This window comes from Pipra filicauda, unplaced genomic scaffold, assembly GCF_003945595.2.
Source record: "Pipra filicauda isolate LSUMZ 115617 unplaced genomic scaffold, ASM394559v2 scaffold356_size1356884_pilon, whole genome shotgun sequence".
NCBI classification, from domain to species: Eukaryota; Metazoa; Chordata; class Aves; order Passeriformes; family Pipridae; genus Pipra; species Pipra filicauda.
This window is the reverse complement of record NW_024104483.1, coordinates 163,530-185,543: the sequence shown is the minus strand read 5'-3', so window position 1 is coordinate 185,543 and position 22,014 is coordinate 163,530. Positions and strand designations below refer to the sequence as shown.

The 22,014-nt window shown below is 38.8% G+C and overlaps 1 protein-coding gene across 1 annotated transcript in view; it reads left to right on the top strand.

Annotated features, from left to right (window-relative positions):
- LOC114001849 (collagen alpha-1(XV) chain-like) overlaps positions 1-22,014 on the top strand; it is a 125,951-nt gene that overhangs the window by 24,193 nt on the left and 79,744 nt on the right. Inside the window, exons 3-4 of the mRNA XM_027747395.2 lie at positions 16,867-17,414; positions 21,655-21,729. Of these exons, the coding sequence (XP_027603196.2) occupies positions 16,867-17,414; positions 21,655-21,729 (623 nt within the window). The remainder of the gene's footprint in view (positions 1-16,866; positions 17,415-21,654; positions 21,730-22,014) is intronic.

The window sequence follows — 22,014 nt, the reverse complement described above, 5'->3', positions numbered from 1 at the left end:
CATAATTTGAATGAATTTGTCACACTTGTGCATTTTGGATTATGTAGTTTCAGAAAGAAAATTTGTATCATTGTAACATGAAAACTGGATAAGTTAAATTTTAAAAAAAGATATATATCTATGCACACATATCTATACACGTGTATGTCAGCAACAGTGATTGAGAGCAGAATACAGGCTTGTAGGCTTTTGGTGTATCACCCTGCTGTCATGGCTAACTACCTGAGCAGTCTGGCAGTTTGCACCACAAGACTTATTCAGTCTCTGGTTTTTAAACAATTTCTCCTTAGTGGCACATGCTGAAAATAAAATGGTACTTCCAAGTAGGAAGAAAATCAGTGGCTCTCTTCACTATGAAAAGTCTTTTGGACACAGAAGCACAGAATGATCCAGGTTGGAAGGGACCTCTGGAGGTCACCTGGTCCAGTTCCCTGCTCACCAAGGCCACCTATATCTTGTTGCCCAGGATCGTGTCCGCAGTTTTGAATGTCTCCAAGGATGGAGATTCTACAAACTCTCTGAGTAACCTGTGTCAGTGCTTAGTCATCCTCACAGTGAAAAAATGTTCCCTCATGCTCCAAGGGTTTCCAGTGTTTCAGTTTGTGCCCATGACCTCTTTTCAGGTCAGTGGGCACCACTTAAAAGAACTTTGCTCCATCCTCTTTGCATCCTCCCTTCATGTTTTTGTATTCATCAATAAGAATATAACAATAAGGTCCTGTGTGTCAGGTCCTTGGTACTTTTTGAGAAAGTTGCCTCTAATAGGTACAAAAATAAGAGACTTCAAAGGATTCAAGCTCTCTTTTCTCCAGCCACATTTCCTGTGGAAAACACATATGAGTGTGTGTGTGTGTGTGTGTGTGTGTTTTTATGTGTGTATAAAAATATGTGTATTTACAAAGAAGCTATGTCAGGTTCCTTATAGCTCATTTTTCCTTTAATTACAAGGAATTGTCTCCTAAAATATAAAGTCTTTGATGCTATGATCAAACCAATGGACAAGGATTCCACTTTCTGCAAAAGTGTTTATGAAGGCTGGAAAAGTCTTAAAAGGAAGGGCAATGGTGAAAACATCCACTCTTCTTTGTCTACATTTTATGTTGCAATTCAAATACAACACTGCTTCATAAGTAGATTGTTATTAGCAGACTGTTGCCATTAAATGTGTTCAACACCAGAGTAGGAAAGAACTCTAAAGCCTGGAAAGGAATATTAGGCAAGCATGGTGTTGGAAACTGCAACGATAATGGTCGCCTTCTGCTAGTGTTTTATGCGGAGCAGCAGCTCACCACACCAACACTATTCAGCAGAAAAATAGTCTGAAGACAACCTGGATGCATCCAAGATCCAAGCATTGGCATCTCATTGATTATGTCTTGGTGCGACAGAGAGATGTTCGCGATGTCCACCATACCTGCACGATGCCCAGTGCAGAATGCCAAACAGACCATCGACTGTGCACTGTAAACTTAACTTCAATGTTAAGTTCAAACCTAAAAGGAGCGGTATTCCAAGGAGGAGACTCCAAGTTAACGATCTTCAAACAGCTACAGTGAGAGACAGCTTTCAGGCAAACCTTCAAACTAGGCTCGAAGATCATTCCGTAGATTCCTCTCCTGAAACACTTTGGCAACATATTAAAAATAGCATCCTGCAGTCCTCTGAAGAGTCCTTAGGGTTCTCCTTCAAGAAGAAAAATGACATCTTGATTGATGAAAACAATCAAGAGATCCAGGAATTGTTGAGGAAGAAGAGAACCGCTCACCAAGCACACCTTGCTCAGCCATCCTGCCATTTAAGAAAAACAGCCTTTCGTCTTGCATGCAGCAAGCTCCAACAGAAACTCCGTGACATCCAGAACAAGTGGTGGATCAATCTAGCTGAGAAAACTCAATTATGTGCAGATACAGGTGATCACGGAGGATTCTATGAGGCCCTGAAAACAGCATACGGGCCTACATACCAGGTCCAAAGCCTTCTACTCAGCGCTGATGGTCAGGTGCTTCACACAGATAAAATCTCCATTCTGAACCGATGGTCTGAACACTTTCAGACTCTTTTCAGCACTAGCCGTGTAGTCCAAGATTCAGCAATTCAGTACATTACACAACAACTGGTGAAGAATGAATTGGACATTGCCCCTACTATGGGAGAAACTCTTAAGGCCATAAAGATTTTGGCAGTATTGCTGATATTGCTTTTGAACACTGTTTTTCCTCCTGGTCAAGATCTGTATCTTTCTGTTGGTTCCCCTTCAGTCTGGCACAGGCCCTTCTGCTGGGACACAGCTCTAGATATCTACTCAGTTTTTTTAAAAAATCTGTCTTAATTTTCTGGCCAATAAGAAATGTCTAGGTCACTTCAGGTCACTGCAGATGTTCAGATTCCAGATATGAGAGTGCAGCCAAATACATTAATATCTGTGTAACTTTGGCAATGAGGTCATGTAACAGAACCACAAAATTTCGGATGGAGAAAGAGACATCCTGTCAGATCCAAGATAAATCTCTTGCCCTGTTGAGTCTGAAGTTCTGTAGTTGCATTTTATAAGCCAAAATAGCTTTATAATTCTTTTCCTTACTTTAAAATAACAGAAAAACCCTACATAGGACCCCACAGGCTGTATCGGCTAGTTCCTTGGTGTTACTCCAAATCAAGCAATGCAGCTGCCAGAGAGACCACTGGGAACTGACCTGGCTCACAAAGAAGCTACTCGTTATGGAAAAGTGCTTGGGGAAGGTGTGGGGAAATTGATACTTTCGATCTCTGTATTGCAAATTTTAATATTCTAGTTGCACCTTCTACATTCAGCTGCCATGATCATGTCAAATGGTAATTTATGTTTCTGTAGAACATATTCAGGATTTAAACAAGAGCGTGATGATTAAATAAGAAAGTGATTAAATAACTGATGAATACAAGTTTGGGTTTACCATCAACCATATGTTTCCACATTTGCAGAGTCTCAGTTTGGGTATTGAGAGTAGCTGCTGTATTATATAAAATTGTTTAGCTGTACTGAAACCACCAGGATTCACCCTATGTGAAAATCACTTACACTACTTTGTTTTTTTAACAAGTACAAAGCTTCCGAGATAAACCAATTTAAAAGCAATCTCTCCTCCTCTATTTTAATAACTGTTTCAGGTTTAACCTATTACAATATTACTATTACTTGAATGCTTTTTATTACTGCCACATTTTGTGTATAGAGTAGCTTGTAAAAAGGTCAAAGCTCACTGAGTGTAACCAGAACTCCTAATGTTCAGCTTCCAGGGAATGAACCAGAACATGTTGAGGTTTTCTTGGTAGGATTTTGTGACCTGCTGGAAAATCAGTAAAAAATCACACTCTAAAACTGTGACGTAGGAAGCTGCACCTACTTGGCTTTCTAAGCAACCCGTATGTATCTATTGAACCATTAACCTTGAAGGAGGATTAACTGAGACAGCTTTGGACTTTTACACATGCTGCCCTCTTGTTAATCACATTTTCTGGTGCCTAGACTTTTTTTAAGATATCATTTTCCAAATAATGAGTTGTGATTTGACAGTGGATTTTCCAATAAAGGGATTTATCCAGATAAACCCCTTTAGAATATGTATATCCAGATGCATCAGCTTCTAGGTTTCTCACATAGAAGTCAAGTTGAAAATGTGGACTTAATTGAAGCTGTATCCTCCCTTCACATGTTGCATGCTCATAATCTATTCAGCCACAGAATATACTTATTTCTCAAATACTTTGTCCAGAAGAATAGGTTATCTCTGTGATTCCAGAGCAGTCATGTTAATTGCTCCACACTCAGAAAAGCATACATGGGTATTACTATTCAATTACTAGAACAGTTTGTAAAACAAAACAAAACCAAACCCATATAAGCTTAATATTCTTTTCAAAGACTGATAAGAGAGAGGGAATATTTAGATCCTGTTCACTTTACATTTTCTCGATAGGTCTGAAAATGTAAGTAGGAAATATGAGACAGAGAGGGGAGGTTTAGCAGATTGCTGTGACATTTTTGTTGACAAGAACACTGACACATTCAGAAGAGACCGAAGACTGATACTTGTTGGTCTTATACAAGCTCATGAATGTTCACAGGTCTGGCAGTAGTTTGTGCAGCATATGCCGCAGAACAAGATTAAGCTGTGGTATGTTCTCAGGGAATAGGGCTACAGAACTGCCTATAACATTATTCATAAAGCCTACAGTTTGAAAAATACCTCCTGAAGCTGGAGCCCAGGGCATTGGATGGCATGTTCAGTGTTTTTGGCAAGAAGTTGCTAAACAAAGTCAGAGCAAAGATGAGGTCGTATTTGACTATATATGGCATGGAGAAGGAGGAAAGTGATTCCCCTGACGGTGGAAATAAAACGAGGTGAGAGCAGACGACTGAAAGGATCTAGAGAACTCGCTGCTCAGAACACGGAAAACATAGCCTTTAGGCTGCATGATGCTATAATTTCCACCACTTGAAGACTTCTGTTGAAGTCTGACACATCAAAGCATATGCTCTAATTCAGACATAATTAAAACTTTATGCAACATAGTTGTGCTATTACTAAGGCACAGCTGTGCTTATCATGAGTGAAATTGGTGAAACCAGTGTTTTAAAATAAAAATGAGGGCTCAGACAGTGAAAATAAAGAGCAAAGTATATAATCAAAGCCAAAAAATGCCAACAACCTTGTGGTTTGCTGTTTATTTTGTTGGTTTCTTTTTTGACTTTCTGAATACTCAGTTCAAATAAGCATTAACAAAAACACAATAAATTCTAAGGACATAACTCTTTTTTATTCTCGTCACAATGCTAATGGCCTTGAGAAAGTAACCTTTGAAATTTAGGCCATAAATAAAATATTTTGTGTCAACCAACTTTTTAAAAACAGAAGGCCAGTATGCCAACACAGCTTAAATGGATTTATAAATATTGGATACAGATGTAAATCAGCTATACTCTTCAAGTTTGGGATAGCATGCAGTTGAGAATTCTCTGGGAAAGACTTTCAACTGTATATCAAACATTAAGACTTCAGAATTACTGCTGTATGCTACTTTTATCTCTTTTATCATTTGGTCTATTTTCAGCTCTTGGATCAAATAACATTTGACTGAACTAAAAATGTAATATTTACCAAAAATAAGACATCGTCTACTCTCTGCATACTCTGGAGGAAATGAAATTATTTTTGGCCATGCAGATGTAAAAACATATTCTTTGTGTCATTAAAAAAAAAAATCATTTTCCCCCCTTTGGTAATACAGCTTTAAATCCTGCAAAAAATCTAACAGATGATTCAGTTATTCTAGATAGAATCTATTGATTAATTCACATTGTATAAAAGCAGTGGAGAACTGCTCTTGAGGGCAATAAGTTGCAGAGATATAAAAATTAGTTCAATAATTCTGCATGAATGTTACCAAGATGGAAAATGTATTATCTTCTATTTCACTTTGAGTCAGTGATATCACTGTTAATTATGATCTACCTGGCAATCTAGTCTATCTGATTTAGTTGTCAGGCAATGATCAATGTTGTCATACCTAAATAACTCAAGTTTTGGCACACATAAATACATATAAAATCTTACTTACGTGCTACAGTCTGATTAAAACAGTGAACTGCATTGATGAAAGATCTGATCCATATGGCTTTCCAATGTTGTCATACTGCTCCTGTCATATTTCCTGGGAAATAGCACAAGAGAAATGAAGCTTTTATATCAGAGTAAAAGTTTGTCTTACCTCTCTCAAGTTTCTCAAGCCACTGCTTGAGACTGTATTTTGGGTCATGTGATGAGGGGTAGATGAAGATGGAGGGAAAAAGGGGAGTGCATGCCTGAAAATGGAGCTGGACTGTGAGAAAAGACTTCTGGTCTTCATCTACATAGAATAACACGTTTCATAGCACGGTCATTTTCTGCATGGCGCCTTTTTCGGAAAAAAAATCAGCAGTTTATTGGTGTTCCATGGTATTATTTCAGTTGAAAGTGGGGTATTAAAACAAAAAAATTATGATAAATCTTGTTTGTAGAACTTCTCATGAGTATATTGACCTTTTCAGAGCTATCTAACAGAGCTGGAAGTGAGGCCAGTATAGGTCTGTATTTGAGTATTTATTTTGAAATTCTAGTAATTCTGGTTGTGAAGAAAGTTCCAAAAACATGGATAATGTAATGTTTGAGGCTGTGCACATCTGAAGCTAGGTGAAAGTAAAGTCACTGCACTGTGTTACTCCATCTGTGTGAATGGGGTGAAATACCTAATACCTATATCCAGCATCACTTTTTATTTCATTTGTCTTCTAAAGAAAACTTCTATATTCTTCTTACTGAAGATAGCAATTTCTCTAATAGATGCTTTGCAAAATATTTCTTTATGAAGACATGTAGCTAAAATCAGATTTGCTTAGTTTACTGTCACACAGGATCATATGTGAAGCCCACAGTGGAAAATGTGTGGTTTGTAAGCAGTAAAAGCAATTACTCCACTGAGCTGAAAAAAAAGAGCCTGCTGTATTTGTGTTCAAGGGGAGATCTGTAGGCATGTATTACAGTGATACATCGAGTTTAACCCAGTTTCACAAGGAAATGATGAATATATAATTGCAACATGTCTTTGCAATGATTTCTGAGTCTGCTTCTAGTCTAACTTGCATGCATCAAATTTGATAAAGACACAGAGGCCTGATGGCCTTTAAGTCCTTACAAGCCTCATGGGTTAGTAACAGAATAAGGGTGGGAAATGCTATATGTGTCTCCAGTACGAGAGGGACTGTTTGGAGAACCAACAAATTTGCATAAGATGTCTTAAATGCTGGAAAAAATTTAGTGAGTTCTTACCCTTTCCTGGCAACAGAATCCAATCATAACAAATAATTCTAGGAATTTATATCAATGAGTCATTTTAAAACCAGAAGGTCTTTCACTTAGGACTTTAGCCAGGATTTCGATCTAAAACTGAAATGTCAGAAATGACATTTTTATGATATGTTGTTTAGAATCAATTGACTTTTTAAAAATTTGGTGCATTCATTGGGGAAATGAAAAAAAACCAGGAGGATTATAAAAACATATGTGATTTACACTAAGATATAAAAGTAGTATAATGCAGCTCTTGGGAAATTAAATTCTTAGAAATAAGGAAGATGGAAAAAGGATTATGTTGGCTGGATTTTATTTCTACATTTTTACGGGTGCATTCATGCTATAAAAGCATTCAGCTGTCAGAAATGTTAATGTCTAATACAAGACATACTTTTAATATTTACTGTTCCCATATTATCTATCTCACAATTGTTTTTTAACTTCTCTGAATCCTGGCCATTTATAATATCAAACCTACTAGCTACTGGATCCAATACTGTAAAGAATATATGAGAATACACTTAAAAGGATAAAAAGCAATGATAAATGCCAGGTACACAAATTTAAGAACAGTTATGAAAGGGATACTCCTGGCAGACAATAGAAGTTCTCCTAAGGACTTGAAAATAAAACTTTAGTAACAAAATATCAACTTCTGTTGCTTAACATAAAAGGATGGATAGCTTAGTCATCTGAGAGAGGAACACAGTCCACCAAGTGTTGTCACAGTGCTGTGGAAGACTCAAGGTTGCATAAAAATTCCTTTAGTTTTCCTTACTTTACTTGGTCCATAGCCCTTAATCTTTAAAAAACAAAAACCACCACCACCAACAAAATCCTAAAGCAGCAAAGACCAAAACGAAAAAGCCAAAACACAACCTCAGTTACTACAATATTTTTACTTTTCTGTTCTGATCTAACCTTACCTGGAATTAAGTGATTTTCCAGTTTCAGGTTAGTGGAAGGTCTCATAAAGCTTTGCATAAAGCTCTGATGATGTCTTATATATGTATCAGTCTCCATAAAGATTGTAGAAGCTACAAAAGTATATATCAGCTCTCTGTTTCTCTCATGTCCCACTCAAAAATTCCTTGCAAACAGCCTTTTCAGACATATTTGAGATAATGCTTATCGTGGGGTGCTCTCGGGTAGGCTCAAGGGTGTGCTTGCAAGATCAAACTGCACACAGCATACAAAGTTGGCCTAAAGGCAAGCCTCACTGAACATACAGACTCTTACTGCTGTGACAGAACAGATGTCCTGAAAGTGGGATGAGCAGGGAGCATGACATCTGCCTTTTTATACCAGCACTGACTGTGCACATCATGGTTTGGAGCAGGATTTTCTGACAAGAGAGAACTTTCTGGGTCATTCACAGTGTCAGAGGAAAAGCAAAAATACATGATATATTACACATGAGAAATATAGGGAGATGGTAGCATTTAAAATCATTTGATTGAGATAAGAGATAAGGTGTACCACAGCAGGTGTGAGAAGTGAAGGAGTATTTCTGGGTGAAGGCTTCTAATTTTCTAATTTTCATAGAGCAAATTTTAACGGACAAATCTCACCTGCCCATATCCTTCTTACACCCCTGTTCTATGACAGAACCTTGTAGTGGAGACATAGTCAAGTGAAGACAGGAGGGGCAACTGCAGGAGCTGCTGATTAAGAGTTCTCTACTCTTGCTTCCCATTCAATCTCTTTATCTAGGATGAGAATTTATATGCAGGTCAGTGTGCCAGACTATGTCAGCGTCCGTTTTTCCACATTTGGGCAGACACTCTTTGCTGGCATGAATAACTGTTAAATCTAGGAAAGTGTCAGCTGCCTCTGCAGTGTTTTAGAGAGACCTGTCTTCATGATCTTAGAAATACATTTATTTTTGCAATGAGGGTGTTGGTCATGGCTATGCAAGAATTTTCTCCTTTAAAATTCAAGAAAAAAAAAAAAGAGAAGAAAAGAGAAAACAAGAACAAGAATTTTCTTTTTCCCCAAGAAAATACCTAGCACTGTACTTCAATTTCTAAGATCATTGTGAAAGAAAAAGAGTAGCGTGATAATTCACATCTGTTTTGTTATGACTTTAATGGAAATTAAAATGTATGCTAGCTTAGCAATTGTAAAAGAGCTTGCACAGCAGACACTGACACTGGTGACTCATAAGTGATTTTCTCTCCTCAGCCAAAGCTCCCATCTGATTTATGAAGCGCTGTGTTGCTGCCTAGTGGTGAAATGCAAAAGCTTCTGCTCTCCTGCAATCATTAAAGACTACTTGTCCCTCTAGCTGGCAATCCGATTGTCCATATCATAGTTACATATGTGCATCACAACAAATTTTATTTCATAGAGTCAGTGTCCAACCTTGTCACAGGTGCCTACTATCGGACAGCTGCAATATTCAGTGCAGACTCTGTAATACTTACACAGCTTAACTTTGTTCAGTTATCTTTAGGAGGGTGGATGTCCTAACAAGTCTGGAAATCTTTTTCCATGAAAGGCATCTGTGCTATTCACCTTTGCTTTTTGCACTAGTGCATAGGGAATACATGGTATTTATGCAATTGTAAAGAAAAAACCTGAACTTAAATGGACCTGGTACATCCCCAAAGGATTAGCATTATTCCTTCATGTTTGAAGGAATGCTTTTCACAGGTAACTGAATGGCTTAAAAGGCCTCATAAGCCAAATGTGAAACAGGCATGGAAGGAGTAGAGCAAGTAAAGAGAAAAGTGTCAGGGGGCTGCAAACTCAGAAAGAGAAACAGGACTCTGAGTTTCCAGACTTGCAGAGTTACCTGTAAAAAGTTCTTCAACCAAACATGCACTTGCCCCCACCCCAACAACAACTTGCTCTCTAAACATTGCAAAATACTTACTGTGAATTTAGAAGCCTGCAAGAGCAACACAACAGGGCACAAGCAGCCCTAGAGAGTTGTGGAGTGCATTAATGGGGCCTCCCAATGGAGGGGATCATGGAGCCAGTGAGGGGGTGCTGGGCCTTGTATTTACAGTCAAGGAAGAAGTGGGGAATGTGAAAAATGGAGGCAGCATTTGCTATGGTAATTATAAGATAATGTTCATGATATGACTTTTTCAGGATTCTGAGAAGACGGAACAAGGCAAACAAGTAGCATTACAATGGCATGTATGCCTACACGTGTGCACATACAGTTGCTCATTATTATAAAATTGCATGGGTCACTGTGATTGTTTGACCTTAAATATAACCTGGGCCATATGTTGACCTATATCATGAAGAAGATAATGGATAGGTTTCAGTCTCTTGACATTCTGGTTAACAGCTCAGTTAGGTTTGCCTCACCACTGGAGTTGAGTTGCTAAATATTTCCCACTTTTGCCTATCCTATGTTTCTGAGGAACACGAATATTTGGTCTCTGTGCTATATTTGATATTCTATACTGCTGTGGCTCAAAGAAACCAGTGTGTTTAAAACACAGATTTTGTCATTAAAGGAGAACTGCTCATTGAGTGCACATTAAAAAGCCTTGGATTTATGTACAAAAAAAAAAATTGTGCACAAAAATCTGTAAGGAAGATCATCTTCACAAACAACTGTCAAAACAACCAGAAAATAGTATTAGATCGAGGTTGGGGGGGAAAGACTTGTATGGAAGAAAACTTTTTTTAATTTGGTGGTTAGTTTGAAATCATTGTAATGAAATAAAGTTTCTCAAAGAGGATAAAATGGGGAAAAAAACTCAACCAAACAAACAGTACTTTGTGCAATGTAGATGCACAATTAATTATATTTAGCTACTTTTGCCCAGTAGAGGGCAGAATGACAATGACGTAAAAGCAGGAGCTGGCGCAAAGTGTTGGGAAACAGTTTACACGAAGAAATGTCGGCGATGATCTGGCGTGTCAGTAAGTACCGCAGCTCCTGCTGCCTGCAGCCTTACTTCTGCGTGTGCAACACCACCAGAAAGCGCTTCTGAGGTTTCCTGAGGCATCTGGAAGGAAACACTCCAGCCTTTAATACCAATATGTTCTATTCATGTTTTCCAACAGTATATTAATGACAGCAAAAAATGTGTTCAAGCTGGGTAAGTGGAGCAAATGCTGTTCTTCCTGGTAGCGCAGTGATGCTGGCCTCTTCTGTTTCATGCAGCACATCTGGAACCGTGCTAAAATATTTCCCTTCTTTTTCTCTTTGCAGTACTTGATTAAATTTTATTGAGTAGATGTGGAAATCCTTCTCTGCTTTATGTTATTGCTATAAATATTTCTTGTTAACTGCAAAATAAATGCACTTTGGCAGCAGGGAAGAAGGAATTCTCTTACTGCACCTCGTTACTGCATTGAGTATAAAATAGTGTTCTGTTACAGTTACAGGGTTTCTTTGAATGCAGAGTAGAGACAGCAGAGGCTGTACACTATGCCACTGAGATGGAGATGGTTTATTTATGCTGCTGGAAAGGGAGCTTACAACCTAGAGTTGTGATTATTTGGACTGGAAGAGGACAGGGAAGCAAGGTCAAGGTCAGCTTGGATCAAGTTTACAGACCCAGAAGTGCCTGATCTTGGCTGCTCTGAGCCTGATCTGGTTTTGAAAGACTTCATAGAATATAGCTTTTATCGCATTTACTTAAAAGAACATGAAAAGGGGCTGCCAGCAAGGCTCATGCAGCAGTGAACAGCAGTGACACAAGGTGTTCTTTCACAGGATGCAAAGTCAAGCACCATAGAGCGAATGGACTTTAACAGGCATGGGCCAGGATTATGGATAGCAGCTCTGATAAAAATCTCTGAAAAGGAACAGAAGGAAACACTAGGTGAACTTGAGTTATAAATTAAAGGGAAAGTAATAAGTTCATTCAAAAGCCAGCACCCACCCCACTCCCATCCCCAGACCTCTGAAGCCATCCAAGCCCTCTCTTGACCAAGTTAAAAATAGCTGCCATGATTTTAGCTACAGGCTGGTTGGCTTCTTACATTTAGCAAATAACATCCACTTGAGCATGTTATGCTGGGTCTTTTATGTACCCGTCATGGTTCATAAACATGGAGCAGAATTGGGCTAAGTGTGGCAGCTGATTTACCCAAATGGTTGTGTTAAAAGGCATTTCTAGCTAACAACATAATGGAAGAACTAAATGTGACAATCCTGAAAATTTTAGCTGAACAAATATTACTGCTAAAAAGTAAGTGGTTGGGGCCAAATATGACAAATATTTGTAACTTCAGTCTTTGCATTCATGTAGTTGAGATAGTGGAGCTCAAGCATTTCTCAGAGAATGGAAGAGAACAGTAGTGTGTTTATTTTGCAGTAGTGCAACATGTTCATCTCACCATACAGTGGCAATCATGTTCTTTTGGTCAAAGGACTTGTCAGTATTTCTTTTCTTTCAAACTTGGGCCATTGGAACAGTATGTTTTAAAATGGGGCTAAGATGGGTAATTCTGTCTATGTCAGAGATGAGGGCCTTGCCTTTGAGCTCTGCTTCTGATATATTTTCCAGTGAAGAAACCAAGAATAAAAGTACACTGACAAAGTGTCCTTATTGGGAACCCTGTAGTCCTTATTGGGAACTCGTAGTAATTTCCTAAAGCCTGTATGATTGTATACTTTATACCACTTTTGAAGTTAGGTTGCGAGGAAGTGCAGTGTATTAACTGGAAACAGGGATTGTGGGTATTCCAAGTTTTAGATGAGCTCTCATAGACAACAGGAAATACGAATACTCTACTCCAATTGTTTCAGGTTTATAATTACTTTTTATAAGAAGGGTCCAGATTCTCGTCATATTCCTAAAGTAGCTTTTAATATAAACATTGCAATTCATGATAACATTAACAAACAAACAGCCATAAAAAGGCAAATAAAATCAGTCTTGGTAATAGAGTTTCATGTGTCACTTCACTTGTGCTTGTTAAAAATGGGTCACTGAGTACATGGATTCACTGATAAGGATGCTGATAGTCTGATGCAAAGCCTGCTAGGTTCTCAAGGATTCTTTCCACTAATTTCAGTGGACTGACATTGATCTGGGGTCCCTAACAAAAGTGTTGGAGTGAGTCCACAGAAGGACCACAAAGATGATCAGATAGCTGGAGCACCTCTCCTTTGAAGACAGGCTGAAAGAGTAGGGATTGTTCAGCCTGGAGAAGAAGCAGCTTCAGGGAGACCTTATAGCATCTTCCAGTACCTAAAGGGGCCTACAAGAGAGGTGGAGAGGGACTTTTCCCAATGGCATGTAGTGATAGGACACTTAAGCTGAAGGCTAGGTTTAGGTTAGATATTAGGAAGACATTCCTTACCATAAGAGTGGTGAGGCACAGGCACAAGTTGCCCAAAGAAGCTGTGGATGCCCATCCATAGGGCCAGGTTGGATGAGGCTCTGAGTAACCCTGTCTAGTGGAAGATTTGCCCATGGCAGTAGAGGTGAAACTAGGTGATCTTTAAGGTCCCTTCCAACCCAAATCATTGTATGATTCTATGAACACAGATTGATCAATCAATGGTTTTGGATCAGGCCCAGCACTGGCACTACCCTGCTCCATGTGGGAAAGCATTAGAGGGAGGCAACCGCAATGAGGTCATGTGTGTACACAGTCCAGGGAGCATTTCTGTGGGTACCAGGAACTGTGCATCCAACTAGGTTCTGTGTTCCACCTAAACTGACCAGGCATTTTATCTGCATCCATGTTCTTTCAATGATCAGGGATCTTTGCTACTGCCCTCAATTCTATAGCACAGATACAGCCTGACCTTTGGATATGTTTTTCATCTACATCCATGTATTTGAATTCAGGTCCATGTCCTGTAAAGGTAGGAGTCAAATCTGTGTGTGTAGACTGTGAGAGAACGACATGCCCCCAGAAGCTCTTGGGTTGGAGTAAGTTGCCTTTTTGGTGTCACTGGTTACACTCTGCACTTTTTCTGTAAAGATGATTAACACGTCTGAAAGAAGGCTCCTAAACAAAAAGTCACAGAAGGGTGTAATACATTAGATGAATCTGGACCTTCCTCTGCCTCCTTTCCCATTTATAAGATATAAATACTGTGTTTGTTCTTTAACATTTAAAGCAAATGTACCTCCAAGCAGATAGTATTTTTTCTTTCCTCTGTACTTCATCCCTTGTGAGCAGTGGAAAAGTATTTTGGATCCCACAATTACATCCAAAAAATGCCATAAAAGAAAAGCAAAACCCAAACCAACCTCTAATATTGTCATCTGCGTATTGAAACACTCCATATACTGATTTAGAGGATGATTTTTACCACACACTGATGCTTCTCAAATGGTCCCTGAAGCTACTCAGTGGGAATTGCCAGCTATTTGCAAATTCCATAACAGTTCCAACCATAACATACAGTAACAAAAAATACCATCCCGATTTATGGGATTATACTTTTTGAGAAAAAATATAGCTAATATTAAAGCTGCTTCTGTACTATACCTTCCAGTGCCTCAGGTCTAGGAAACATGAACATAAATGGGATGAATTCTGGATGCTCCCCAATATGCAGTGCCTTCGTAGTAACATGAAACAAAATTATTCTGCTGGCTTAAAGGTAATTAACATAGCATTTAGCTATTCATGTAAGGGAATAAGAGAGTATTTTTATTCTAACATAATTAAATCAGGAAGACATTAATTTTATCAGAGAAAATTGAAAACCTGTGGCTGTAAGTCTATATTCTGCTTTTAATTGTACCTGTAGGCCCTCATAAATCCATTAATAGCTGAGGATGAGCTGTAAGTACAGAATTTGGCTGGAACCTTCTTGTTTTGCTTTTCTGTAGTAGATAGGTGAAAGCTTCAACCCCAGCCTCACTGAAGTTCAAACATTTGCTAAGCCTTCTGACTTACGCTACTCAAATGAAAAACCTGATTCTTTACTGTCTTTTGCTGTCACCTTTTGCAAATAAGTTTCATTTGTCTCAGGCAATGCTAAAAAAGCAAGCGTTTGGGGCTCTGTGTGTTACTGTTTGGTAGGTGATTGGGAAACTGCAGCTAGACTGCAGCTTCACGTGTTGTGTGGGGAGAATGAACAGGCTTTTTTGCAATAACCAAATCTTCCTTTGAGAATGGGAAATGGGAAACTGCGGTTGTATTCATTAGTTTTGCTTCTAGGGTGTGCATCCTGCTATCCAAGTCTGATAAGCTGATTGCTGGCTGCATTAGATATTGTCCATCAGCATTCTTGATCACTTTACCATGGCTCTTTGGATGTAGGTTTGGTATCTGTACACAGTTCCTGTATTCTCCTTCAAGATTACTATTTTCCTTACCTTTTTACTCTTATATAGTGGCTTATGCATTTTATTTGTAGTTGAGGTTCCTTTATGTGTATATATGTGTGAATAGAAAGCATGACTCAATATTAGGTTCACAATCAAAAAATTGGTAGCTGTGTTTAGCCAGAAAAAATGTATGTCTATTTTTCAAACTATTAAGAAGGGGAAAAAATCCATCTGGCAAAGCATTTTAAAGTGCCTAAGGGAATTGGTTTCTGGATAAGGAGCTAGTTTTTCTGTTTCTAAACATAGCTTCTATATTTTCAGAAAATATTTAAGGGAAATAGTTTCTATATGAAGCACATCAGCCTTTTTTCGGTTAATGAGTTTCCCTCGGAAGTATTCAAAAGGCATGATGATGTGGCAATTAGGGACATCGTTTAGTGGTGAACACAGTGACTCTGGACTAGATGATCCTGGAGGTCTTTTGCAACATTTATGATTCTGTGATTCTATGATTATAAGGTGCAGAGAAGATGATAGATCAAGATTAATTTCAACTGTACAAGTTCTTCACAATGCCACAAGTACAATGGAAAACACTTTGCTGGTACTGCATATGAAACAATGAATATTGCAGTTGAAGAAACTCTCTCTAGTTCTTCATCAGAACCAGCTTGCCAGTTTTCAGACCAAAGAGTGAGATTCTCTTATTTTACCTGATTTTAATCAGGTATTTCATGTAAATTTTTTCAGTTCATTTTGTTTGCAATATTCAGATGGATTGTCATACCTTTTCCATTACTATTCCATTTGGATTTATTCAGCCTATATAACCATTACAGTTACAGGTAACTGAGTAAATTTAAAAACTGGAGCTCTGTATAGATTCAGACCTGAATCGCTCATTATGATTAAAAAGGTTATTTTATTTCTTTTTTTGCTTACTTTTACTTCTTAGAAGAAGAAAATTAGTAGAAGTTTTATTTCTGGTATGCTGGTAGAGTCTGCCTTCCCAAATTTCTAGTTAAAATTGGGTGCAGATATTTAGCTGTTGTCATTGCTCCTTCGTTGCCAGGCAGGAGTTGTCTCTCCCAGCATGTTTGACAGACATACATAATTCTGTGTGTTTGTCAAAGCATAAATACTCTGATTTCAAAACATAACAAATACTATTCAGAAATTCAAAAATGAATTTTGATTGCTGAATAGTATTTTTTATGTACTTACTGCAACTGAGGAGATAAATATGAGAATAGGGCATAAATAAGATCTAACATCTGTTGTAGAAGCAAGGGCTAAAGCAAATCCACAGTAAATTTTATCCTGTTATGTGAAACTCTATCATGCTGTTTGTAGAGAACTATTACTGTCTCAGTTTGGGAGGATAAAGGATCTCAGTTTATTAAAAAACAAAAGATTGCTCAATTTCCACTGAATGCACTTTGCAAGCACATTTAGCATTTTCTGCAGTTTATGGACATTTGAAGTAAATATATCTTTTAAGAAATACTTGTTGCCATTCAATTTCACCAAATGTTTACCTGTGCTTTTCTTTAGCACACCAGTAACCTCAGTTAGTCAAGGGACAAGTTAGACAAGAATGACTTGTCTACACAGCTAAATATGTTTAAGCACTACCTGAACTGTGGCCTGAAGTATTAGGAGTATGTTCCTGGTATTATGACACTGCATTTCAGTTTTTCAAGCCTTTCCTAAATGGTTTAAATTAGGTTGGGCTGTGCACCTAAAGAGTAAATGACATGTTTTTTTTCTTATGCACTTTGTAGAACGAGGCTCAAAAGGACACCTTGACCTCACAGAGTTAATAGGAGTTCCTCTTCCTCCTTCTGTCTACTTTGTCACCGGCTATGGAGGGTTCCCAGCTTACAGCTTTGGACCGGATTCCAACATCGGTAGATTGACAAGTGCTATAATACCATCGCCTTTCTACAGAGATTTCGCTATTATAGTTACAGTGAAACCAAACAGTGATCGTGGAGGAGTGCTGTTTGCAATAACAGATGCCTTCCAGAAAACAATTTACCTGGGATTGAGAATTTCACCAGTGGATGACAGCACCCAGAGAATAATTATGTACTACACAGAGCCTGGATCCCATATCTCCAGAGAGGCTGCTTCCTTTAAAGTACCAGTGATGACTAACAGGTGGAATAGGTTTACAGTGACTGTTCAGGAAAATGATGTTGCTTTGTTCATGGACTGTGAAGAATATCAGAGGCTTCAGTTTCAAAGGTCAACTCGAACCTTGGTATTTGAATCTGGCTCTGGGATATTTGTTGGTAATGCAGGAGCCACAGGATTGGAAAAGTTCACAGTAAGTGCTGTCTGATAAATTCACATGTATCAGTGTTTAATGCATGTACTCTCTACCCAAGAAAGTCTGCTTACAATGGTTATATCCCAAATGAGGTTACAAATAATATAGTTTCTATTTTCCATGCCTGGCTAGACTTTGGGCAGTGCAGATATATAAACTCTGGTTTAAAATGCAAATGTTCTGAGAACCTCAGAAATTTATTAATAGTCCAGGTATAAAGCTCCATGTTCAGTTTAAATATTAGAAACTCCAGAGTAAATATGTCACATAAATTTTTATGGCCTTTCTACAAAGGGCAGATTTCAGAGTATCCATGTTTTTAACTTCTGAGAATAATACCTTACTATAAAGTCAATATTTTAAACTCTTATAAGTTAGGTACTCATATTCAACATCAGAAATAGAATGATGTCATCAAAGATAAAGATATTTGGAAGATAAAACTGTATTTCTACAGTTTGTGTATTATTTGAAGCTTATCAGGTGCTTCAGAAAAATAGAATGGACCAAAATCACTACTACAAGCCTCTCAAGCCTTCTTAGCTTGAGTGCAAGCATCCTTTCTGCTGCATCCTGACTGGAATTCTCAGCCACTGAGCTTGCAAATGGAAATGTGAAAGCAGTCATTATGCGTGAGATTGACTCATTGTAAAACGGAAAGGGAAATGTCACAATTTTTCCATCTTGTTTTTGTACTTCCCTTGTACTTCAAAACTTGCAGATTGTTTTGTAAGATTAATGTCTTTTCCCCTAAATTAGTAAAGCAGCGGTGCAAAACTGAGTGGATCCTTTTCTTTAGAGAGCAGAGATGTTCTTACCAGATTTCAGGGGTACTGAAAGGTTGTGAGCTCCATCTGGTAAGCAGCAAGGATAATGTACTTTTATCATTTATCTGACTAGTCTAAACACCTAGAATTACAGGATTATATTGATTAGCAGCAAATAAGTGGTGGAAAGTGAAATGTATGAAGGTTGCCTGCTGGTGCTACCTTTCTTAGACAGACAGGATGACTGGAGTATTGTGGGTGCCTGATTAGTAAGTAGGATTGAGAATCATCCAGGAAAATGAGACTGCTCTGGTACCCCAGCTGGAAAACACATGTGATGATCAGTTGCTGAGATTATCACCAATAAATCTGTAAATATGGTGACAGGAACACATGGTGGATTACACCATGATGCATTTCCACGAAAATGGGTTGTTCTGTATGTTATATTGAGTACATAAATTTCAGCCAATATTCTGATTGTTTCATTACTACTAATTGTGACCTGTACTCTAGGTCCTATGCCTTTATTTCTTCATCATATTGCTTCATCATACCCAATTGCTTTTGGGTAGAAAAACTCAATGGCTGATCTCTCCTCAAACTCTGTTTGTATGCCAAGAACTGTTTACATCAATTGCCCAAAACAGAAACAAATCACAGCAGATTGTGCAAATGAATAGATGTCAGTTGCTGTTTGCTCTGACTAATGGGAATTCGTGTGTCTCAGACTCTGGTTGTCAGACACAAAAGGAACGTAATTATCGTCAGATTTATTGAAACCAAAGGAAAATCTAGCCCTGATGCTTGTAAAGAAAAGTAGAAACCAGACAACAACCAAATATAACTGAATCAGTAATGATGCCAGATGCTGCAAACCAGCTTTAACAGGGAAGGCAGCAGCAGGCACAAGAACCAGAGAGGGAATACAATATCTCGTATCTATCATCCCTACCATGGTAGACTGAACCATAACTTTCCTAGTTGGAGTAATTGGCTAGCAGCAACACTTGGGAAACCTTAGAGCTCTCCATTCTGCTTCCTGGACCATACAGGGCCACAGATTAGAGCAAGAGGGAAAAAAAATGTTTTCAAAATGTGATTCACCTGTACTGTGAAAAAAAGCATCACTGCTTAAGTGTCTGGTTGTGCCTTCTTTCATGTATCATTTTTCAGTGAACTATTAGTCAGTCTGACACTGTTAAATATCTGAGTTGTCCATTAAGTTTTGAGAGAAATAGGATGGTTGAGACTACTGAGCTGTTGCCTCAGAATGCCAGCAAACTCAAGATGCACCAACTACATGAGTTTCATGGTCTTTAAAGGTACAGAAATTAGAGGATTGTCAAAGATAGAATCACAGACTTTATTCCTTTCTAAAATATCCTAGGTCATGTGTGTTAGGTAAGATAGTTCTTGATTTGAATATCCGTCTTTCTGCCCTATGTGTGCAACGTGTCTAACTGTGAGATCCCAGAATAGGGAAATGTCCCTCTGTAGTGGTTTGAACCAGGTTTTTCCCCCTGAAGCTAAGAAAGTGGTAACCCCCAGGGGGTGGTGACACTTGAGATTTGAACCAATCTGCGCTCCTGCGAAATATAAACATACCACAAGCAAACGGAAGAGAAGGTGAGTTGTAGTTTGGTTGAAGAAGTGGTAACCATGTTCTGAGGCCACGAGGAGCAGAGGGCAGAAGCCCCTGGGGGGCTTTGTCCCCCCAGCGGGGGGCTGCGGAGACCTGGAACAACATAAAGCTGGGCTAGGTGCCTGCAGCTGAGAGCTAAAAAAGTTTTCTCCACTGTGAGTGAGCAGAGATAGAGCAGTGGCAGACGCAGCATCCAGAGGCTATGGCTAAGGGCCAGGACAGATAAGAACTGAACCAAACAGCAAACAGCATGCAGCAAGAGAGAGAACTCCTGGAAGGAAAGCCGAGAAAAAAGAGCTAGCAGCAGCCAAAAGAGAGAACTGAGTTCTACAGAGTTTTAGGGGTAAGAACTGAACCAGACCCCCCAAAACTCCTTTGAGACCTCCGAGAAAGGAGGGAGATGGACTCCTATTAAGGAGAGGAGTCTTGGACATGCAGCACTAGAGACAGAGAGGAGCTGAGAAGCTCAAAAGCGTCCTGAAGCTGGACCGGGATGGAGAAGGAATGCGAGAGGGATTGACCTTGGCCCCCCTGCTGCTGCTGACAAGCCTAGCAGCCTGAGACAGAGTACAGGAGCTCTGGTAGAACTCTTGAGGCAAAGGCTTGCAACTGAAAGCTGCCCAAGATGTTCTGACTCAGGGGTGAACCCCCCTGAGGAAGGGACTTTCACGAAGATGCCCCTGCACTTTGTGATATGCCTGTGGTGAAGCGAGTTTTGTCCCTGCTGGCAGTCCACAGGCAAAGGGGCTTGGAGACCCCCTTGTGTGTATTGAAGACCCTCACTTGGAGACGACGGGGGCCGAGGGGGCTTGGATACCCCCCTCGTGAGTGCTGGCAGAGATCCAGCTATCAGCTGCTGCATGTGAAGAGGACAGATGACTGCTGCCCTAGAGAAACTGCTCAGAGGCTAGAAGGGATCTGTCCTTCTTCCCTCCTGGACTTTTATTTGGAGGAGAGAAGAGATCTGATCCATTGTAAATACTTATGTCATGGTAGAGATAGTTGAGATCGTGTGTATAATGTATTATAATATTTATTTGTACAGTCATTGTAATATATTCCCTTTCCCCCATTCTGAGTCTCGTGTTTTGTCTGGAAAAAATCATCCCACATTAGGTTGAGATGTGGGAGGGGGCTTAGACTAGGGAATTAGATTTTTGGAGTTCTCAAACCATGACACCCTCAGGTGTTTCTTAAAGTACTTTGAGTCTTTCTAATCCAAGAAACAATAGTTAAGTGTTTAAAATTAAATTGTTACTGCTCCTTCAGCATGTCTGAGAAGTACAGTTTGTAACTTTGAAAAAAGAAACCTTTGTTATTAGGAAATCCTTCTCCTTTATTTCCTCTCTGGAAAGTTTTAAGCTGATTTCTCTCTGAACCACTTCGTCACTTATTGGTATTCCCTTCCCATCCTTTGTCTCCATTGTTAGGGGTTTTCACATGCCAATTTTGGTGCTGCAGTGCCCTTCATAACTAGAAAAAGGAGACAGTGCTTTACAGACTCTAGGACATAAACCAGGACTAGATCCTTCAAGGGGAGCACTAACAATGTGGTGTGGCAATTGTAGCGTCACTGGGATGTGATAGCCATTGTATTCTGTCACCTTCAATTTTTTCAACATTTTGCAAAAGGAAAATGTACAAATGTATTTACATCTTTAAATTGGCATAATTATCATAAAATTTTGTGCTTCAGACAATTTTAAACCAAATCAGAACACAGTTTGGGGTATTTTGGTGGTTTGTTTAATTCCCACTGCCTAACCCTTTCACACATGCTACTTAAAATATTTCTTCCTTGAACTGTTTTTAATGTTCCATGCAGGGCTCAATTCAACATCTAACAATCAAATCTGACCCAAGGGCTACTGAAGATCATTGTGAAGATGATGATCCTTATGTAAGTATTCTTATAAACACTTGCTCAGTGCCTCAGAGATTTCAAAGTAATTTTCCATTTAATATTTTTAATAAGCCTAAATATAGTATTTATTCTTAGAAACATTTTATCATACTTAAAACTATCTCTGTGTTTCGATGGAAGGGTATGGACAGATTGCTCCAGGATCAATATGATCAGGCAAATGCCGGGTTTATTAGGAAAAAGACAGATTATATAGTGCTCATGATGCTCAGCTTCTTGTTCACACAACATTGGTTACATAAGGAAAACATGCTCTGCTGT